The 20,225-nt window shown below is 36.2% G+C and overlaps 1 protein-coding gene across 5 annotated transcripts in view; it reads right to left on the bottom strand.

Moving 5' to 3' along the window:
• Positions 1–20,162, bottom strand: part of COQ3 (coenzyme Q3, methyltransferase) — a 38,975-nt gene extending 18,813 nt beyond the window's left edge. For all 5 annotated transcript variants that reach the window (XM_082405265.1, XM_082405264.1, XM_082405266.1 and 2 more), the window contains exons 1-4: positions 16,254–20,162; positions 7,464–7,590; positions 4,794–4,946; positions 2,341–2,440 (exon numbers count right to left, since the gene is read on the bottom strand). In XM_082405265.1, the coding sequence (XP_082261391.1) occupies positions 2,341–2,440; positions 4,794–4,946; positions 7,464–7,590; positions 16,254–16,362 (489 nt within the window). In that variant the 5' untranslated portion in view covers positions 16,363–20,162. The remainder of the gene's footprint in view (positions 1–2,340; positions 2,441–4,793; positions 4,947–7,463; positions 7,591–16,253) is intronic.
• Positions 20,163–20,225: the final 63 nt, after the last annotated feature.

Raw genomic sequence — 20,225 nt, 5'->3', positions numbered from 1 at the left:
GATACACCTCATATTCTTGATTCTAAGGGATGTATTTTCACATATTTTACATTTCCTGAAATTTTATAATTGATGTCAAGAGAAACCAGCGCACTGCCATATGAAGAACACATTTTCTGTGCATATAGAAACTTAGCTATGTATCAAAGGCCTCTGTTAACCTCACTGTCAACTCGGCTGTTATGACCTTGACAGTAACACACACCATTGTATCTTCACTTACATTTGTATCCTATACTGTTTGCTTAAAATATCTTTCAAGCAAAGATTATGATGTAGCATTTAAACAAAAAGTTATTGTGTTGATAGGAGATTACAAAATAGAACTGTAGGGCATAAATATTCTGTCAGCTAAAGCAAGTATTGTTCACAGGGAGAAGTACTCTAGAGCACCTAAGAAGGGGAGAGCCCCCAAAGCAGGCAAAATTCTGTTACATTTTGATACTGAAGCAAGTGCAAAAGGACAGCTTATCAGTGCATTTAAACCAGCGGAAATTGCCTAATATCTTGGGAGAGAAGAGACAACAAAATTTCCAAAGCTATTCAAACGACCAGTGCTTTTTTTTTTAATTGAAGTATAGTTGATTTACAATATTATATTAGTTTCAGGTGTACACCATAGTAATTCAATACTTTTATAGATTATACTCCATTTAAAGTTATTATAAAATAATGGCTATATTTCCCTGTGCTGTACAATATATCCTTGTTGCTTATTTATTTTATGCATAGTAGTTTGTACCTCTTAATCCTCCTACCCATATCTTGCCCCTGTCCCCTTCCTTCTCCCCACTGGCAACCACTGGTTTGTTCTCTGTATCTGTGAATCTGTTTCTGTTTTGTTATATTCATTTGTTTGCTTTATTTTTAAGATTCCATACATAAGTGATAACATACAGTATTTGTCTTTGTCTGACTTATTTTACCTTCTAGGTCCATCAACATTGTTGCAAATGGCAAAATTTTCATTCTTCTTTATGGCTATTATTCCAGTGTGTGTGTGTGTGTGTGTGTGTCACATCTTCTTTATCCATTCATCTGTTGATGGACACTTAGGTTGCTTCCATATCTTGGCTCTTGTAAATAGTGCTGCTATGAACATTGGGGTGCATGTATCTTTTCGAAATAGTTTTTTGTTTTCTTCGGATGTATACCCAGGAGTGGAACTGCTCAGTCATATGGTAGTTCTATTTTTAGTTTTCTGAGGAACCTCCATACTGTTTCCTGTAGTGGCTGCACCAATTTACATTCCCACCAACAGTGTACTAGGGTTCTGTTTTCTCCACATCATCATCAGCATTTGTTATTTGTAGACTTTTTAATGATAGCCATTCTGACTGGTGTGAGGTGATATCTAATTGTGGTTTTGATATGCCTTTCTCTGATGATTAGCAATGTTGAGCATCTTTTCATGTGCCTATTGGCCATCTGTATATCTTCTTTAGAAAAATGTCCACTCAGGTCTTCTGCTCATTTTTTAACCTGGTTGTTTGTTTTTTGACCTGGTTGTTTGTTTTTTGATGTTGAGTTGTCTGAGCTGTTTATTTATTTTGGATATTAACCCCTTATCAATCATATCATTTGCAAATACTTTCTCCCATTTAGTAGGTTATCTTTTTGTTCTGATGATGGCTTCCTTTGTTCTGAAAAAGCTTTTAAGTTTAATTAGGTCCCATTTATTTATTTTTACCAGTGCCCCATTTTTGTGTAAAAAAAAAAAAATTCCTCACTATAATTTTCTGAAATACTTATATATTTTTAAGAAAGTAAAAAGCATGTACTAGTTTATAATCATAAAAATATTAAAAACAACATTATATACTTCCTGTTTTAAAAATGAACAATATTATTTGTTAAAAGGATAAAAGAGGCATAAGCCCACTTTTTCTCAATTTTTTTTTTCCCAGTTAAAAATGCCAGGAAAGTTTGGGCTTCCCTGGTGGCACAGTGGTTAAGAATCTGCCTGCCAATGCAGGGGACACAGGTTTGAGCCCGGGTCCGGGAAGATCCCACATGTCACGGAGCAACTAAACCCATGCACCACAACTACTGAGCCTGCGCTCTACAGCCCGAGAGCCACAACTACTGAGTCCGCGTGCCACAACTACTGAAGCCTGTGCACCTAGAGGCCAAGCTCCGCAACAAAAGAATCCACTGCAATGAGAAGCCCGCACACCGCAATGAAGACTAGCCCCCGCTCACTGCAACTACAGAAAGCCCGCACAGCAACGAAGACCCAACACAGCCATAAATAAATAAATAAATAAATAAATAAATAAATATAAAGTTCCCTTTAAAAAAAAAAAAAGAAAAATGCCAGGAAAGTTGTAAATCACTTACCTCCGTTAACAATCCACCACCACAGCCAACATCAAGAATCTTCATCCCAGACAAAGGTTTTCCTGGCTGGTGATCAGCAACTGTTTTTAAAAGATTGTCTCTTTTAAAAAAATTCAAAATATATAAAAACAAATTATTAATTTTATCAATAAAGTCTTAAAAGTGCATTATTTTCAAAGAAATATTAAACTCTCTTTTTAAATAGACTATTGATTTTGGGGGTAAAAAAACTTTTATTTTCAGCATAAAATGACATTATGCTTAATTTATAAGATATATTTAGTAATCAGAAGCAGGAGGTTTAAAGTAAAGTTCTTGAAATAATCTAGTAATAATTATGACTTAACTATTACTTTAGTAATAATCTAAAGAAAAACTTTAAAAACAATCTAGTTTAGATTAACCTAATTTTATTCACTTGAGATATCATGTCACCTGAGGTATTATTAGCTATGTTGCTGGTACTTGCTAGACCCATTTCATATCAGCAACAAATAGGTTATTTTACAGGGTTTAGTAGAAGCAGACTGGAGATCTATATTTTCAGAATTTGCCTATATTCCTTTCTAAATTGAGTCACTTTTCATCTTCTAAGTTAATGGTGTTTTCATGATCATGTAAACAGGCATCCAAATCAAGTAAACTTAATTCTAAGATAATCATAGCAATATTTTACCACATACACAAATGTAAGCACACACACATACACACCCATATACACACACAGATATATATAGCTAACAGTATTGTAAACTAAACTTTTAAGTTGGACTACATACAAATTCTAATTATACTTATATTAAAATAAATGTCATATATAATAAGGACATCTTAGGAAATCTTTTATTGCTATTCAAATTAATTGACTTCTAAGAAAAACCTAGATAGTGGTTAAGTAGATAATTTCAGAACATTATAATACACAGAAAGGACCCATTTCAAATGAAATCCAATCCATTCTTCACACATTGGCCAAAATGACTTCTTTATATCATAGTTTAGATCACATTGCTCCCTTTCAATGGTTTTAATTACGATCAGAATAAAATCTAAGCTTCTAACCATAATTTGTACTGCCCTGGATGGTCTTTTTTAGTGTGATGTCTAACTAGTAGTGTCACATTAGTTAGAATAGAGTAGCTCTCAAGCTGAGCGCGCATCAGAATCACCTGGAAGGAAGACACAGGCTGCTGACCCCCCAAAGCAGTAGGTCCAGTGTGAGACCTGAGGATTTTGTATTTCTATCGAGATCGCAGGTGATACTGATGTTGCTATAGTCCAGGCCTAACCTTGAGAACCACTGATCTAGCCTAACAGAACGACATTTCTGCTTTTCTCTGCCTTAGTGTTTCAATGATCCACCAATTCAGTGGTAATAAGAATGCGCCAATATTTTCCTTTTTGCTGCACTGATAAAACCAGCAAAAACCAATCAGGAAGTTCCTTGAGGGCAGTCTGAATCTGATATTCTGTGTCTGTCACAGTGCCTTGCCCATGTCGGCTGCTCAAAAATGTTTAATAAATAAATAAAAAATGGGCAGAAGAACGAATGAACAATTGACAAGTGGAGTCTTGATAAGTGGAGTCTGATGAACCCTTGCCTTTATCTCCCATGGCAAACTCTAAGTTCCTGAAGCACACGGACTGTGTTTTGAATGATGAATATCTCAGTAGCTTTAACAGATTCTAGCCCCCAAGCTCTGTACAAGGTAAGTTCTCAAAAAAATATTTGTTGAATTGAAACTTCTCAGTACTATTCCCTTTATCAGAACTGCCTAAAGGCCAAAGATGCTATAAAATGACCTTGATGCCATAGGACCCTAATTCCTTTTCATATGGATTTAATTCTAATTAACTTGATAATATCCAAAAATACTTCAAGTTAATTTATGAAACATTGTAGAACTCGAGTGATGCTATTAAAAAATTAATGGTTTCGGGACTTCCCTGGTGGGACAGTGGTTAAGAATCCGCCTGCCAGAGCAGGGGACATGGGTTCGAACCCTGGTCCGGGAAGATCTCACATGCCGCGGAGCAACTAAGCCCGTGCGCCACAACTACTGAGCCTGCGCTCTAGAGCCGGTGAGCCACAACTACTGAGCCCACGCGCCTAGAGCCCATGCTCCGCAACAAGAGAGGCCACAGTAATGAGAAGCCTGTGCACTGCAATGAAGAGTAGCCCCTGCTCGTCACAACTGGAGAAAGCCCATGTGCAGCAACGAAGACCCAACGCAGCCAAAAATAAATAAATAAATAAAATTTTTAAAAATATTTTTTTAAAAATTAATAGTATCAAACAATGGACATTGAAGAGAATCTCCCTAATTTCTAAAGCAAATTTAAAATGCAGCATTTTGAACCTAGGCATAAACTGAGAGAAAAATGAACTCGAAAGAAAATGAATTATTGAAAAGAGTTGTATTTTAAAAGACCTAGAATTTCTGTAATGTTACCTAATGAACGGCACCCTCAGGTCGTTCATAGAGTGAAGAGGTGCATATACTCCTTGCTCGTCCCACCACCTGTGCGCCAAGGCCAGGAAGGTCTTCACCTCGCTGCTGTCTACAGTGGTCCGGGAAGTACTGTACAGTCTTGTCCAAGGGAGTCTAAGAGGTCAGAAGGAAGAGCCAGGCAAAAACTGCCATTTAAAAAAATGTAACATGGGATATATTAAGTAGAAAGATATTCTAATTTGCAATTTATTAGATTCTAAATACATGTATCGCTTATTTTTGATGCTTCAAAACAAGTTTTCTTATAATCACATTGCTTATAAGTAAATAAGTATATATATGTATATATGTGTGTGTGTGTGTATATATATATATATATATAGTCACAGATGAAACAAATTAATTTGCTTTCGAAGTAAGTTACAACAAAAATGAAACTTTATAAAACTTGGCCTTTTGGGTCACATAGTAGTAGTAGTAGTAGTAGTAGTAGTAGTAGAAGTAGTAACTATTTACTGAACACTTACTAAATGCCAGGTACTGCTTGTTTAAGAAATCCCTATATGTCATATGTCATCTTATTTAATCCTCAGCAACTCCATAAGGTAGGTACTATTATTATCTCTAGTGCACAGACAACAAAAGGAAGGCTCAGAGAGATTAAGTGGTGGAGCCAGGATTTGAACTCAGATGCCTCAGCCTTCTCTCCATTTCTACTGCTTGATCATACTAATCCAAGCTCCTGTCATCTCTTGCCTGAACTATTGTCCTAGCCTTCTAATTAGTTGGCCTGCTTACGACTTCATCCCCCTCTAATCTGTTCCCCACAATGCACCCAAAGTGACTGTTCTGAAATATAAATACGATCATGCTATTTTCCCACTTAAAATGCTTCCATGGCTTTCCAGTGACAGGGGGAAAAAGACCAAAATCCTTAGCATAGCATAAAATATTCTGAATTATTTGGTCCCCAGTTTCTTCCCTCTCCAAAGTCACTTCCCACTACTCTCCTCGTCCTCCCCACTCCAGCCACGTGGGCCTTCTCTAAGTTCTTTGAATTGACCATGCTTGATCATTCCCCAGATACTTTGGATATGTCATTCCCTCTGCCTGGAACATTGTTCTCGCATCCCCCCTTCCCTCCTCTACACACCTAATTAATTCCTTCTCATCCTTTAGACCTTAGTTTAAATGGAACGTCATCTAATACTCTCCTATTTTAACTCCTATACAACTCTGTACTTCTTTGTGAGCCTACGTGATTAGTTGATCATGTCTCTCCATTAGAACGTAAGCTGTCTTGCTTACCATTTTATTCCTAGTGACAAGCACAGCTCCTAAAACACGGTGCTCAGGAAACATTTGTCAAATAAATAATCTGTAGGAGAAGGCCCAGAAAAGTATATAATTCACGTAAATATTTTTTTTAATCAAATGGAATCAAACAGGGACTAAATGGGGATCAGACAGACACTACACCAGGTCCCATGTCAAAGTACATGATAGGAAAATCCTCCAGAGGCTCTTGGGTAAAAGAGAATAGGTTGTTACAGTAACAAAGGTAATGCCATTTAAATTTTTACTACGTTTTTCTTAGCTACATAGAGTACATTCTATATTGATTACTTAATATCCTTTTAAGAGTTAAATATCACTCTTCTTTAATATTATCTTATGAATATTACCCTCTTTATCATGCTTCATGCAAAGCCTCAGCAATCAAGGACTAACTTGCAGGGACTTCCCTGGTGGTCCAGTGGTAAAGAATCTGCCTTCCAACGCAGGGGATGTGGGTTCAATCTCTGGTCAGGGAACTAAGATCCCACATGCCACAGGGCAACTAAGCCCCCTCGCCGCAACTACTGAGCCCATGTGCCTCAACTAGAGAGCCCACGTGCTCTGGAGCCTGCACGCCACAACTAGAGAGGAAAAAAAAAAGCCCTGCACGCCACAACTAGAGAGAAGCCTGTGTGCCGCAACAAAAGATCCCACGTGCCACAACTAAGACCCAACGAAGTCAAAAATAAATTAAATAAATAAATAAAATAAAATTTTTTTAAAAAGGACTAACTTACAATAGTTAACAGTAGGTGGTTGCTCAGTTGACTAAGAATGATTTTACAGACATCCAATCTTAAAAAAGCCAGTTCATTTATAAGTAGAGCATGCACTTGGAAAACAGAGCTCATACCTTAAACCAATGCAATATTTTTCACAAAGTTAGAAATTGGTTTCTAATATATGAATACATAAAGATATTACTTTGATTCAATCTTACTATCTAGAATGTATACTTAACCACCTTATATTTATGTTGCACCCAAATCATTTACGATTTAAGCACTGCGTTATTTGTGTCCTGTCATAAGGATATTATGAGGAAGTAAAAAGTAGTTCTCTGAGTAATATAGTCTTGCATTAAAAATAAAAGCTATCGCTAAATATGGATGAAAGGCATGCACTGGATTTATATTATATTACAAATTTTCTGTGGGTTTGAAATTTCCCAAATTTAAAAGTTGTTGGAAAAATAAGAATATTTAAATAAATAAAAGCTACCTTAATCAAACCACATGAGCTATACTGACAAAGTTTATTAAACACAATCGATACTAAACTATTATTGCACATAATTATGTGAATATTTGCCACAGTAATGAATAAACTTACCTGTAACTTTTCATCCTATTCAGGCAGGCAAAAGTCATGCTATAGGATCTGAAACACATGATTCTGTATTCACTGAAAACCGATGGTCTAATTTGTAGAGTCCAACTGAGCTGATTTTTTGAACAAGCTGAAAAAAGAAAATTAAATGTCTAGAGAAAGCATTGCACAGTATGAATCCCTGAAATGCATGTAATTGAAGAAACTATTTTATACAGCAATCTTATATTACAGTTGATAAACAAAAGGGGTTTTTTCCCTTAATTTTGGATTTTACTTTAAATTATAAAACAAAAATCTTGCATTCTGCTATCTAACTCCAATCAGATATTTCTGAAATAATAATCATCAAAAATAAGTAATGCCTATGGTAAAGTTTTTCATGCCATTTGTTTTTACATACACATTATGCTGCACGAAATTATTAAAAAATGATATTCAAATTAAAACTACATTACCTTTTAAACTAGAGTAATTTTTTTTTTTGGTCACACCACGCACCTTGTGGGATCTTAGTTCCCCAACCAGGGATCAAACCTGGGCCCTCAGCAGTGACAGCACAGAGTCCTAACCACTGGACCACCAGGGAATTCCCACAAACTAGGGTAATGTTAATTTTGAGATTATTTATCAAAACCAGTTCAAATTATGTCACTTTCATGTTAGCTACATGAAATGGATTTATACGTATGCTCAACACATTTTACAGAGGAAAAAAAATGTGCACTTATAGACATATATATCTCCTAAAATAAACAGTCATCCAGTTTATATGTTCCAACTTACACAGGGACCTGCTTTATGAACTAGTTATTCTGCTGCAGAACATTCAGTTGTTCAATAAACATTTAAACAAAGTAGACCTTTGAGCAAAGAAAACTACCAGGGACATTACGTTATGATAAAAGAGACAAAACAGCAAGGATTTACTATATAGTATAGGAAACTATATTCAATATCTTGTAATAACCTGTAAAGGATATATAGGTTATATATAGGATATATGGGTTATATATACATGTAATAACCTACATATACAGATGTAAATCTATAGATTTACATCTATATATAAATCTACGTATATAGATGTAAATCAACTATACTTCAATTAAAAAAAAAGAGAGAGAGAGAATCCACCAAGAAGACAAATTACTCTGGCAAAAAACAGACAAAAACCAGACAAAGATGGCACAGCAAAGAAAACCACAGACCAATTTCTCTCATGAACAGACACAAAAATTCTCAATAATTAGTAAACAGAATCCAGCAACATATAAAAGGAAAAATACAGCATAACCAAGTAGGATTTATTCTAGCTATGCAACACTAGTTCAAGAGTAGAAAATCAATCAATGTAATCTACCATATTAATAGTTGAAAGAAGAACACACATAAGCTTACTAATTAATGTGGACAAAGCATTTGACAAACTCCACACCCACTTACGACTAAAAACTCTCAGCAAACTAAGAATAGAAGAGAAATTCTTCAATCTGATAGAACACCCATAAAAATTCTATAGCTCACAAAGTACTTAATGGTGATAGACTAATTGCTTTACACCTAAAGTCAAGAACAAGGCAAGAATGCCCATTCTCATGACTCCTATTCAACGTACTACTAAAAATCTTAGCCAGTACAATAAGGCAAGAAAAGGAAATAAAAGGCATACAGAATGGAAAGGAAGAAATTAAACGGTCCCTATTTACAGATGATATGATTGTCTATGTAGAAAATCCCAAGAAATCTTTAAAAAATAAAAATAAAAAGCTCCTGGAATAAGTCGGTTCAGCAAGGTAACAGACTACAAATTCAACACACAAAAAAGTCAATTGTTTCTATACATTAACAATGAACAATTGGAAAGCAAAAGTCAAAATGCTCTATTATTTAAAATCAGTACAAGAAAGAATACTTCCATTGTTGTATAAATCCCTCAAAATATGTTCAGAGTCTGTATGCTGAAAATTTATATAGAACACTGATGAAAGAAATCAAGGACAACCTAGTAAATGATGAAACATACTGTGTTCATGGATAGGAAGAGTCAACATAAATCCTCCCCAAATTGATCTATATGTTTGACACAATTTCTATCAAAAGAGACAGAATAGATATAACAATGTTAAAAAGGAGAATAAAACTGCAGAAATCAAATACCCAATTTTAAGACTTATCATAGAGCTACAGTAATCAAGACAGTGTGGTACTGGAGGAGAGACAGACTGAAATATCAATGCAACAAGAGTGTCCAGAGAGAGGAAAAAAAAAAAAAATTCACCCAACTGATTTTTTGACAATGGTGCAAAAGCAGTTCAAAGGAGGAAGAATGGTCTTTTCAGTAAATGGTGTTGAAACAATTAGACGTCATCGACAAAAAAGAAAATTTTGACCGAAATCTCACATCTTATACAAAACTGAACTCAAAATGATCTAAATGCAAAACTATAAAACTTTTAGAAGAAAATATAGAAGATCTTCCTGACCTAGGGTTACACACAGAGTTCTCACATCTGACACCAAAATCACAATCCATAAAAGAAAATATTGATTAAATTGGATTTAACCGAAGTTTAAAACTTTTGCTTGGCAAAACACCTTGTTAAGAAAAAGAAAAGTCAAGTCACAGAATGGGAGGAAATATCTGTAAAACATATATCCCATAAAGAACTTGTATCTGGAATATATAAAGATACTCTTTAAACTCAAAAGTAAAACGAAACAGAAAAACCAAAAACCTCCCACAGGAAAACAAAATAAGCAATCCAATTTTAAAATGGCTGTGGGTATTATAAAAAGGGTATAAAAAGAGACAGACACTTCATCAAAGAAGATATACAGATGCAAATAAGCACATGAAGAGATGTTAAATAGCAGTAGCCATTAGAGGAATGCAAATGAAAGCCACTACATACCTATCGAATTGGCTAAAATTTAACCATCCCTGATATTACCAGGTGTGGACCAAGATATGAAAAAACTAGATCTCTTATATATTGCTAGTGGGAATGTAAAATGGTACAGACAACATGAAAAGCAGTTTAGCAGTTTCTAATAAAGTTAAACATAAATTTATCATGCAGCTTTGCAAGTGCATTCCTGGGCATTTACCCCAGAGAAGTGAAAACTTACGTCCACACAAAAACCCGTACATCAACGTTCACAGCAACTTTATCCATAACAGCCCCAAACTGGAATCAATCAAAATATCCTACAATAGATGAATGGTTAAACAAACTGTGGCATATTCATATCATAAAACACTACTCAGAAATCAAGAGGAATGAACTACTGATACATGCAAAAACTTGGATGGATTTCAAGGGTATTTATGTTGAGTGCAGAAACATTTTTTCAAAAGGTATATACTGTAAGATTCCACTTACATAACACTTGTGAAATGGCAAAATTATAATGGAAATAATAATATAATGTAATGGAAAATAGATCAAGGTTTAAGGTTGGTGGTAGGGTTTGACTATAAAGGAGTATTACCAGGAGTTTCGCTGTGATTGTGGAACAGTTCCATATCCTGATTGTGGTGGTTATTACACAAATCTCTATGTGTGGTAACACACACACACGCGCACACACACACACACACACAATGAGTGCATGTAAAGGTGGTGAAATCCAAAGAAGGACTGTAGTTTAGTTGATGGTATCATACTAACGTCAATTTCCTGACTCTGACAATGTATTATGGTTATGTAAGATGTTATCACTGAGGAATTGGGTGAAGGGCATATGGAAATTCTCTGTATTATTTTTGCACATTCTTATGAGTCTATTTCAAAATTAAAAATTTTTAATTAAAAAGTATAAAAGTGGACACTACAAAGTGCTTCTCCTCCCCCTGACTCTAGGTATCCAGCTTCCCTCTCTGCAGGCAACCAATGTTACTAGATTTGCATGTAAGCCTCCAAATATTTTATACATATTTCATTTTTGTGTATCAATTTCTCTCTTATTTTATACAAAATGTAGCACAGTATACTCATTGTTCTGCACCTTGCTCTTTCCACCTATCAATGTATCTTGGAGATTTTTTTCATAATAGAGCATAAAGAACTTCCTTATTTTTAGGTTTGCAAGGTAATCCATTGTATGGCTGTAACTCATCATTTATTTAAGCAGTGCCCTATTTTTTTTTGAATTTTATTTTATTTAATTTTTATACTGCAGGTTCTTATTAGTCATCCATTTTATACACATCAGTGTATACATGTCAATCCCAATCTCCCAATTCATCACACCACCACCACCACCCCCCGCCACTTTCCCCCCTTGGTGTCCATACGTTTGTTCTCTACATCTGTGTCTCTATTTCTGCCTTAAGCAGTGCTGTATTAATGTACATTTATTTAAGTTATTTCTAATTTTTTGCTATTCCGAAAACATAAGATTGAATTACATAGGTAATTTATTTTTGAGAGTACCTGTATGTAAAACCGCAAGAATTGTGTCAATTGGCATGTGTATTTATAAATTTGTAATTACTTTCTTAGATGTTGAACCAATTTGCAATCTCACTAGAAACTATGAGTTTCTAGTGTTGGTTTCCCCACACTGATAATACTTTGATAGTCACCTATGCAGTGTATTATCAAACTTTATCTTTGTTAATCCAATAGGTGAAAATGGTATCTCACTACAGTTTGAATTTATCATGAGTGAGGTTAAGTGTCTTTTTTTTAAGTTTAATGGTGCTATGGTCTGAATATTTGTGTCTCCTCCATCCTCCAAATTCACATGTTGAAATCCTGACCCTCAAGGGGATGGTATTAGGAGGCGGGGGTCTTTGAGAGGGATTAGGCCTTGAGGGTGGAACCCTCATGATTGGGTTTAGTGCCCTTATAAAAAGAGACCCCAGAGAGCAAAAAGGCTTCACCTATGAACCAGGGAGTGAGCACTCACCAGACACCGAATCTTGGCCTCTGCAATTTCCAGGACTGTGAGAAATAAATTTTTCTTGTTTATAAGCCACCTAGTCTGTGGTATTTTGTTGTAGCAGTAGGAATGGACTAAGACAAATGGTCATTTTTATTTCATGTCTTGTCTTTTCATAGTCTCTGAACATTTTTCTCCTGAGCTTTTTATGTTTTTAAAATTTTCTTTTGTTTAATAGGACCTCACAGCCTGGCCAAAATTCATTTTAACATCCTCAGAAAAAAAGTTTGTGCTTCTAGGCTTTAGCTCAAGTTATTCTCTCTTCCAACATTTCTATCTGTATTATTTTTTAAGACCCAGGTCAAATATCACCTCCCTGATGACTTTAGGTAGGTAAATGAGATATCAGAGAATTATGTAGACTGTGATACACAGATAAGGATTTACAGTTGACCCTTGAACAATGTGGCGGTTAGCAGCGCCAAGGCACGCGTGCAGTCAAAAATCCAGGTATAACCTTGCAGTCAGCCCTCCACATCTGCTACTCCACGTCCTTGGATTCAACCAACCTCAGGCAGTGTAGTACTGTAGTACTTACTTATTGGGAGAAAACTCCCCACATTTAAGAGGACTGGTGCAGTTCAAACTTGTGTTGTTCAAGGGTCAACTGTGTAAGGTATTATCATGAAATTGAGCCTCAAAGATTTCAACACAGTCCTTGCTCTCTGGTCAGTGATGACCCCAATCTCCCTCTCACCTCCCCTATTTCTGGAAAATTAGTCCCTCAGTCATCAGTATGGCCAGAATTCTTAAGAGCCTTAAAATCCACCTCACCATAACTGAGAGAAACTCATCAAGTTCATATTAATAGAATGCTACCAATTCCTTCTTTACCTCGAATCTGTGATCATTCTGGTATTTGAAATTTTAAAGGAATGGGGACATTTTTCACTTAATTTATTCAAAAAGTCATTTATCAGCACCTATCAGGTACCATGCTGACAGTGAACGAGCCCTCTACCGTGCCAACGGCGTGGTTCCAGCATTCATCATTTATTGTCTGGATTACTCTAAGGCCTCCCTGAGCCTAGTCTTGTCCGCCTCCGTCCCACTGTCTACACAGCTGCCAAGTGTTATTTCTAAAAAACAAGTCTGAGTATGTTGTTCCTTCTGTAATGTCCCACTGTCCTGAAGATAAAGTCAATCCCAGGAGGTGTACATGGTCTTTCGTGTACTTGTCATGGCCTAAAAAGTCTGTCTTATCCCTGGCCATTCTCTGCCCTCTTTTCCAGCCCTCCATCCACACTGTACTTTTCAAGGAACACCTCGCAGTTTCCTAGAAACCTCCTCACAGATACTCAAGCTGGTCCTCTGGCCACTCCAACTTCTTCTAAAACTGGACAACTTCAAGACAGCTCCCTAAATATCTTGTTTAAGAAGTTTCCCTCATCCCAAATATTTATTCCTTCTATGCTCACTTCCAAAATTTGGAAATATTTATACTGTATTTTTTCCGAATTTCTGATTATAAAAGACATATTTACTGAAAAAAATTATGAAAAGTATATAACGAATGATAAAATGATAGATCACCAACTCCACCTCAGATAATCACTGTTAAAATTTTGATGTATCTCTATTTTCACTATATATCTCCAAGTTCATAATACAAACTGATTTGTAAGGATTTTTTTTTACCTTTTTAAAAATTGAAGTATAGTTAATCTACAATGTTGCATTAGTTTCAGGTGTATAGAAAAGTGATTCAGACAGATTCTTTTCCATTACAGGTTATTACAAGATATTGAATAGAGTTCCCTGTGCTGTACAGTAGGTTCTTGTTGTTTATTTTATAGATATTAGTGTGTATATGTTAATACCAAACTCATAATTTAATTTATTCCCCCACCACCACTATCCCCTTTGGTAACCATAGGTTTGTTTTCTATGTCTGTGATTCTATTTCTGTTTTGTAAGTAAGTTCGTTCATATCATTTTTTTAGATTTCACATATAAATGATATATTTGTCTTTCTCTGTCTGACTTACTTAGTATGATAATCTCTAGGTCCATCCATGTTGCTGCAAATGGCATTATTTCACTTTTTTACGGCTGGGTAATATTCCACTGTGTATATATACCACGTCTTCTATATCCATTCATCGGTCAAAGGACTCTTAGTTTGCGCCCATGTCTTGGCTATTGTAAATAGTGCTGCTATGAACACTGAGGTGCATGTATCTTTGCAAATTAGAGTTTTCTCCAGGTATATGCCCAGGAGTGGGAATGCAAGATCATATGGTAACTCTATTTTTAGTTTTTTAAGGAACCTCCATACCGTTCTCCATAGTGGCTGCACCAATTTACATTCCCACCAAGAGTGTAGGAGCCTTCCTTTTCTCCACACCCTCTCCAGCATTATTTGTAGACTTTTTAATGATGGCTATTCTGACTGGTGTGAGGTGATACCGCATTGTAGATTTGCATTTCTCTAATAATTAGCAATACTGAGCATCTTTTCATGTGCCCGTTGGCCATCTGTAGGCCTTCCTCAGAGAAATGTCTATTTAGGTCTTCTGCAACTTAAGAATCTTAACACTACATCTAATCATTCTCCATGTGGCTACACATTGATTTAAATCATGTTTATTGGCTGCACTATTTTTCACTCTATTGAGAGTAACAGCTTATCAATTCTTCTTTTGTTTTTTTTTGTTTTTTTTTTTGGCCAGGCCACACAGCTTGCGTAATCTCAGTTCCTCCAGCAGGGACTGAACCCCGGCTACCGCAGTGAAATCCCAGGATCCTAACCACTAGGCTACCAGGGAACTCCCACAACTTGTCAATTCTATTGGAGGCCTTTAAGTTTCCCAGTTTTTGCTCTTTATAACCTGATCTTAGTTCCATCCTGACGTTTTTTTAAAGAGACCCTTAGGTATCACTTCTTTAAAAATTCCCAGTGCCTGGCAAACAGTATTCGTTAAATGAGTTTCACGTAATAAATGAATTTAATGTTCTGGTTAATATTGGGAGTTAAATAATCAAACTGTCTTCTACAAGCATCAGGTTCGGTGTGTCACTTTCTTGATCTTATTTGCCAATACAATGTGTTGAATTAACCTATTCATCAAAAAGTAATATTGCTGGGCTTCCCTGGTGGCGCAGTGGTTGAGAATCTGCCTGCCAATGCAGGGGACATGGGTTCGAGCCTTGGTCTGGGAAGATCCCACATGCCGCGGAGCAAATAGGCCTGTGAGCCACAATTACTGAGCCTGCGCGTCTGGAGCCTGTGCTCCGCAACAAGAGAGGCCGCGATAGCGAGAGGCCCGCGCACCGCGATGAAGAGTGGCCCCCACTTGCCGCAATTAGAGAAAGCCCTCGCACAGAAACGAAGACCCAACACAGCCATAAATAAATAAACAAATAAAATTAAAAATTAAAAAAAAATAATATTGCTGCCTTAAATTCTGAAACATGGCAAGATACGTGCAAACAAAACACAAATAAAAGGCGACCAATGAGACAGCTGGTGTCTTTTCCCGCCGGGGCAAAGGAAAAAGGCACATGACCTTGAGACTCCAGCCGCACAGTGGTGGCCGGCTCCTGCAGGAGCTCAACGAAAATAAGACAAAAGGTCACTGGATACATGGCGGCGGCCCGCAGGCTGCGCTCTCCTCGGCCCGGACCGCTAGTCCTCAGCTATTTTTCCCAGCCTCTGGGGAAGGGACGGTATGAGCCCAGGCCGAGCGTTCAACGGACAGCGAGACGCAGGACCCAACGTACAGGTCTTTGGCTGACCCCGCGCGGAGCCCCGAGACAGCCCGCCGCCCTCGCCCGCGCCTGCGCAGAACAGCCGGCCCGCGCCGTGAGCTGTGTGCGAGCGACCCCCACGCACACACTCACCTGCCGACGTGGTTAAGCGAGGACAATCAGCCTGTGTGCCCCGGAACGCCGACCTATGCGCTCCTAAAAACCGACTCCCGGAGGAGCTCAGCTTGCGGCCTCCCCACATCGCGAAAGGATCCACCTCTTCCGGTCCCTCCCGCAAAACATCCCGAACAGAAAGGTTCCGAGAGCCAAACTAATCATGGTCGCAGTGATGGGTGTTATAGATGTGTGACTGTAGTTACTCTTACACGCTCAACATGTCAAATTGTGCATGCAGTTAAACTATAGAATGTTTCTATTGTCATAAACTAACTTCAAGATCCTCCGTCTATTCCTGTATGACCACCTCAAAGTAGCCATCAGTCATGATACCACTTCAAGCTATGTGATCTAGCTTTTATTCCTGTATAGCTCTAATTATTTCATATTTAACAGATGTCTCCCAAGGACACTCCTGTAAGACACTGACCAAAACTTACAATCACAAAAGATCCGAAGCACTTCTTCCCTAAGAGAATTGTTTCCCATTTCAAGGCACTCAAATGTCAGAGGGCCAGAAGTCTAAACTGAAAGTTTGTTTTCTGTGAGTGACCTGATAATGTTCCCGACAGGGCACACATGACATAGCAGGAAACTGTTAATCACTCAGGCTAGGCAAACTTCACTTAAGGGTTAGAACAGGCAACCTAACATTTTACTTCTAAATGTGTAACAGCCTTTCCTTGGGTAAGAACAATGATAAATGTCCAACATCAAAGACAAACAAAATCATTATACATTTTTAACAGGCAGGATCAGACTGGTAAAGGGTTCTTTGAATTAGTCAAATTTACTGCTCAGTAATGGTCTTTCTCTCTTATGGCTTCTTAGTAAAATATTGACCTCCTCCTAAGAGTGGCTGCAGATTTTTCAGTTGTCTTCAGAGCTCCTCTCTCAAGATGCATGACCATCTCTCCAACTGAAGGCAGAAAGCTCTGCACAAAAGAACATTTAGCATGTGTTATGTCTGCTGGAGTGACAGATCCCAGGAAAAAGCAAAGTGCAAGTATGATTAAAGTTCTAAGAGCTTGATTTACATGTACTTTCTTTGAATGATTCCCCTCACTGGGCTGCAGAGCCTCTCCACTACATTTTCAGTTCAACAACAAAGGCAATCAGTGATTTGCCTTAATACCAATAGGAAACAAAAGCCTCTTGAATACCCACTAGTTTGGCTCAGATAAGCAAAACTAGCTTGCAGTACTTTTCTCTACAAATATCAATAAAAGGCTCTTCCAATGACACTTAAACCCAAGTTGTACTGGAGGAACAGCAGCTATAATGCAATGTATGGCTGTTGTGAGATATTCCTCAGATCATCCCCATAGTCTCACCCATAAACGTGTTATAGAGTCTACAGTTTATTTTGCTATAAAACTAAAAATCTATTTAATACTTTGAAATTCAATTTTATAATTTTATATAAACTTTTTTCATTCAAGTTAAGGGTAAAGTGCTCACTTACAGCTAACAGTTTTACCTCTTTGAAATGATAACACTACTACATCCACTTCGGTTTAACTGATAAATTTTTGTATTTACAAAATTCCATATATTCAATAAATTGGTAACTTAAGATAATTTTATCTTAACATTACCATAATCAGAATGTGGCAGATTTAATTTATGTGTTTTTATAGGAAACCTCTATGGATGACACCTAGTAAACCTTCATGGTATCAATGTAACTCATCACACATGAGTTATTTTAAGGGCTATTACATTATTTTAAGCCCATTTTCTCATATAAGGTTTAGACATTACAACCAAATTCTACTTAAAACTGAAGAACTTAAGACCTTAGAGATAATCTAATTCCACCCTTATACAGCTGAAGAAACTGAGTTCCATTGTGATTGATTTGCCCAAAAAATATCAAACAGCAGAGGCAGGACAAGCCAATGAATCTAATAGTATTTCCACTAAACCATGCTTTGCACATTTTAGAAACTTCAATAAATTAAAAATACTATTTATATACTTCATGTCTTCCTTTGAAGAAACAAAATAACTCAGACATTAAAAAAAAGATGATGTTTGGAAAGTTCACCTATTGTGTATTATACCATTAGGAATAGATGCTTTTTTAAAAAGACATTTTACAAGGGCAGGAAACATACACTGAAATTCCACACCAATCTTTATTTATATTTTGGGGCCTGAAACAAATCTTATAATTACCTCTTTCCAAATTACATTTTATTCTCTTAATGGTGTGGTTTACCCCCATTCCACAAAAACAAGTATGATTAATACACTAGAAATATTTGAAAAGAAAACCTCTTAAGACAGTTTTTATTAACCAATCCAGACCAATGATTGTCTCAAAAAATTAATCTATTAATTTTCTGGTGGTATCATTTTAGAAAAGGCTTCATAACCAAATTACACATCTAATTAACTTACGTATAAGTCTTAGCATTCACATCCCAAATCATGGAAGCCCTGTTTATAAAATCTTACCATTCAAGGTAAACATACTCCATTAATGTCAGTGAAATGATGAATTCTCTAAACTGAAAACCCAAATATCTAATTATAATACTGATGTATTTACTAATAATCACATACATCATGACTATGTTTTTAAAAATATCTACAGATAGGAAGCTTGCATATTATGGCAGAGTAAATCAAACTGTCAAATGCTACTTTTGGCTCTAGTTCATATCTTGCTTAAAAATGTGCATATCATAGCCAGTAGACTTTTTCTGTAGAATTTTATTCTGAAAATATTATTTCACTTGAGATTGATCTAAAAAACATTTTTAGATATGAAAATGTTATACAACTTATCTATTACAAATTAATCAGATAATTCTGCAATTAGGTATACTGTGTTAGCTCACCTACATAAAAAATATTGCACATTTTCCTTTACTTATCTCAGATGTGACTGATGCCTAAACTATATAGAATTCCAAACTATTTAAAAGTTATTGTGTGAAATGTCAACTTAATAAATATCAGAACTAAATGCACTGTAAAACAATATTTTTGGTAAACATGCATTTATTCACAGTTGATTTCCTCTAGATAAATGCGTAACTGCTCAAAATTATTTAAGAACCTATGTAGAGGTACAAGAGCACACTATTACAAGTCTATTTCTACCTTCATTTTGAGGAAACACTGATCTTGGCAAAAACCTGGCTTACTTTAAAATGAACTACTGCTGGTAACAAGGCATACTCTAAAACTCTTGTGACCTGCACCTGCTTTTTCCTTTTTAAATTAAAATTTAAAAGCATTTGTTTTCAAAGATTTATCTATTGTGGCATAAGTGAGTAATCATATAAAGACCCTAAAAGCATTTCAGTTGAGCATTTCAGTGCCTGCAGAGCCTCATTTTACTCGTAAGTTATGACTGCCTTAAACTGCTAGACAACTCACTGATCATAATTTTAAGAAACTGACAAAACCAGATCATTTTAATGTTATGAAACTGACACAAACCTGAATAATACAGTATTCCTCCACTGAGCTGAGGTCATATTACGCTTTAAAAATATAAATAAATATATCAAATTGTGAGTTTTAGTTCTATAGTAACCCCAAAGTGTTTAAAATATGCTTTAAAACAGAAGTGGGAAACTGCAGAATATAGTTCCAGACTTGCACTGCTGCTAGTGTCAAACACAGTCATTCCTTATAAATAATTCTAATGGTGCACTGCTCTGATTGATTCCAGCACTTTCATTTTACAGGAGTGAACCATACTTTATACACACAGAGAACATATTACTTGAAAATCCCCAAAACAGGAAGAAAAGTTTAGAAAGCTATCAAATGCTTCCAAATGAACGTAAAGATCTATTTCTGGCCCTCTTCTACACCCTTATACTTGAAATTTGACAAAAATCCATGGTACAATTTACAGATTTTGACAAACTATTAATTTAAAACCATTTTCTTTGGGGGAGATGAGAGGAAGTACCTTTAAAACCT

The sequence above is a fragment of the Balaenoptera borealis genome, assembly GCF_965194805.1.
Source record: "Balaenoptera borealis genome assembly, chromosome: 9".
NCBI classification, from domain to species: Eukaryota; Metazoa; Chordata; class Mammalia; order Artiodactyla; family Balaenopteridae; genus Balaenoptera; species Balaenoptera borealis.
This window is presented reverse-complemented; position numbering and strand designations above follow the sequence as displayed.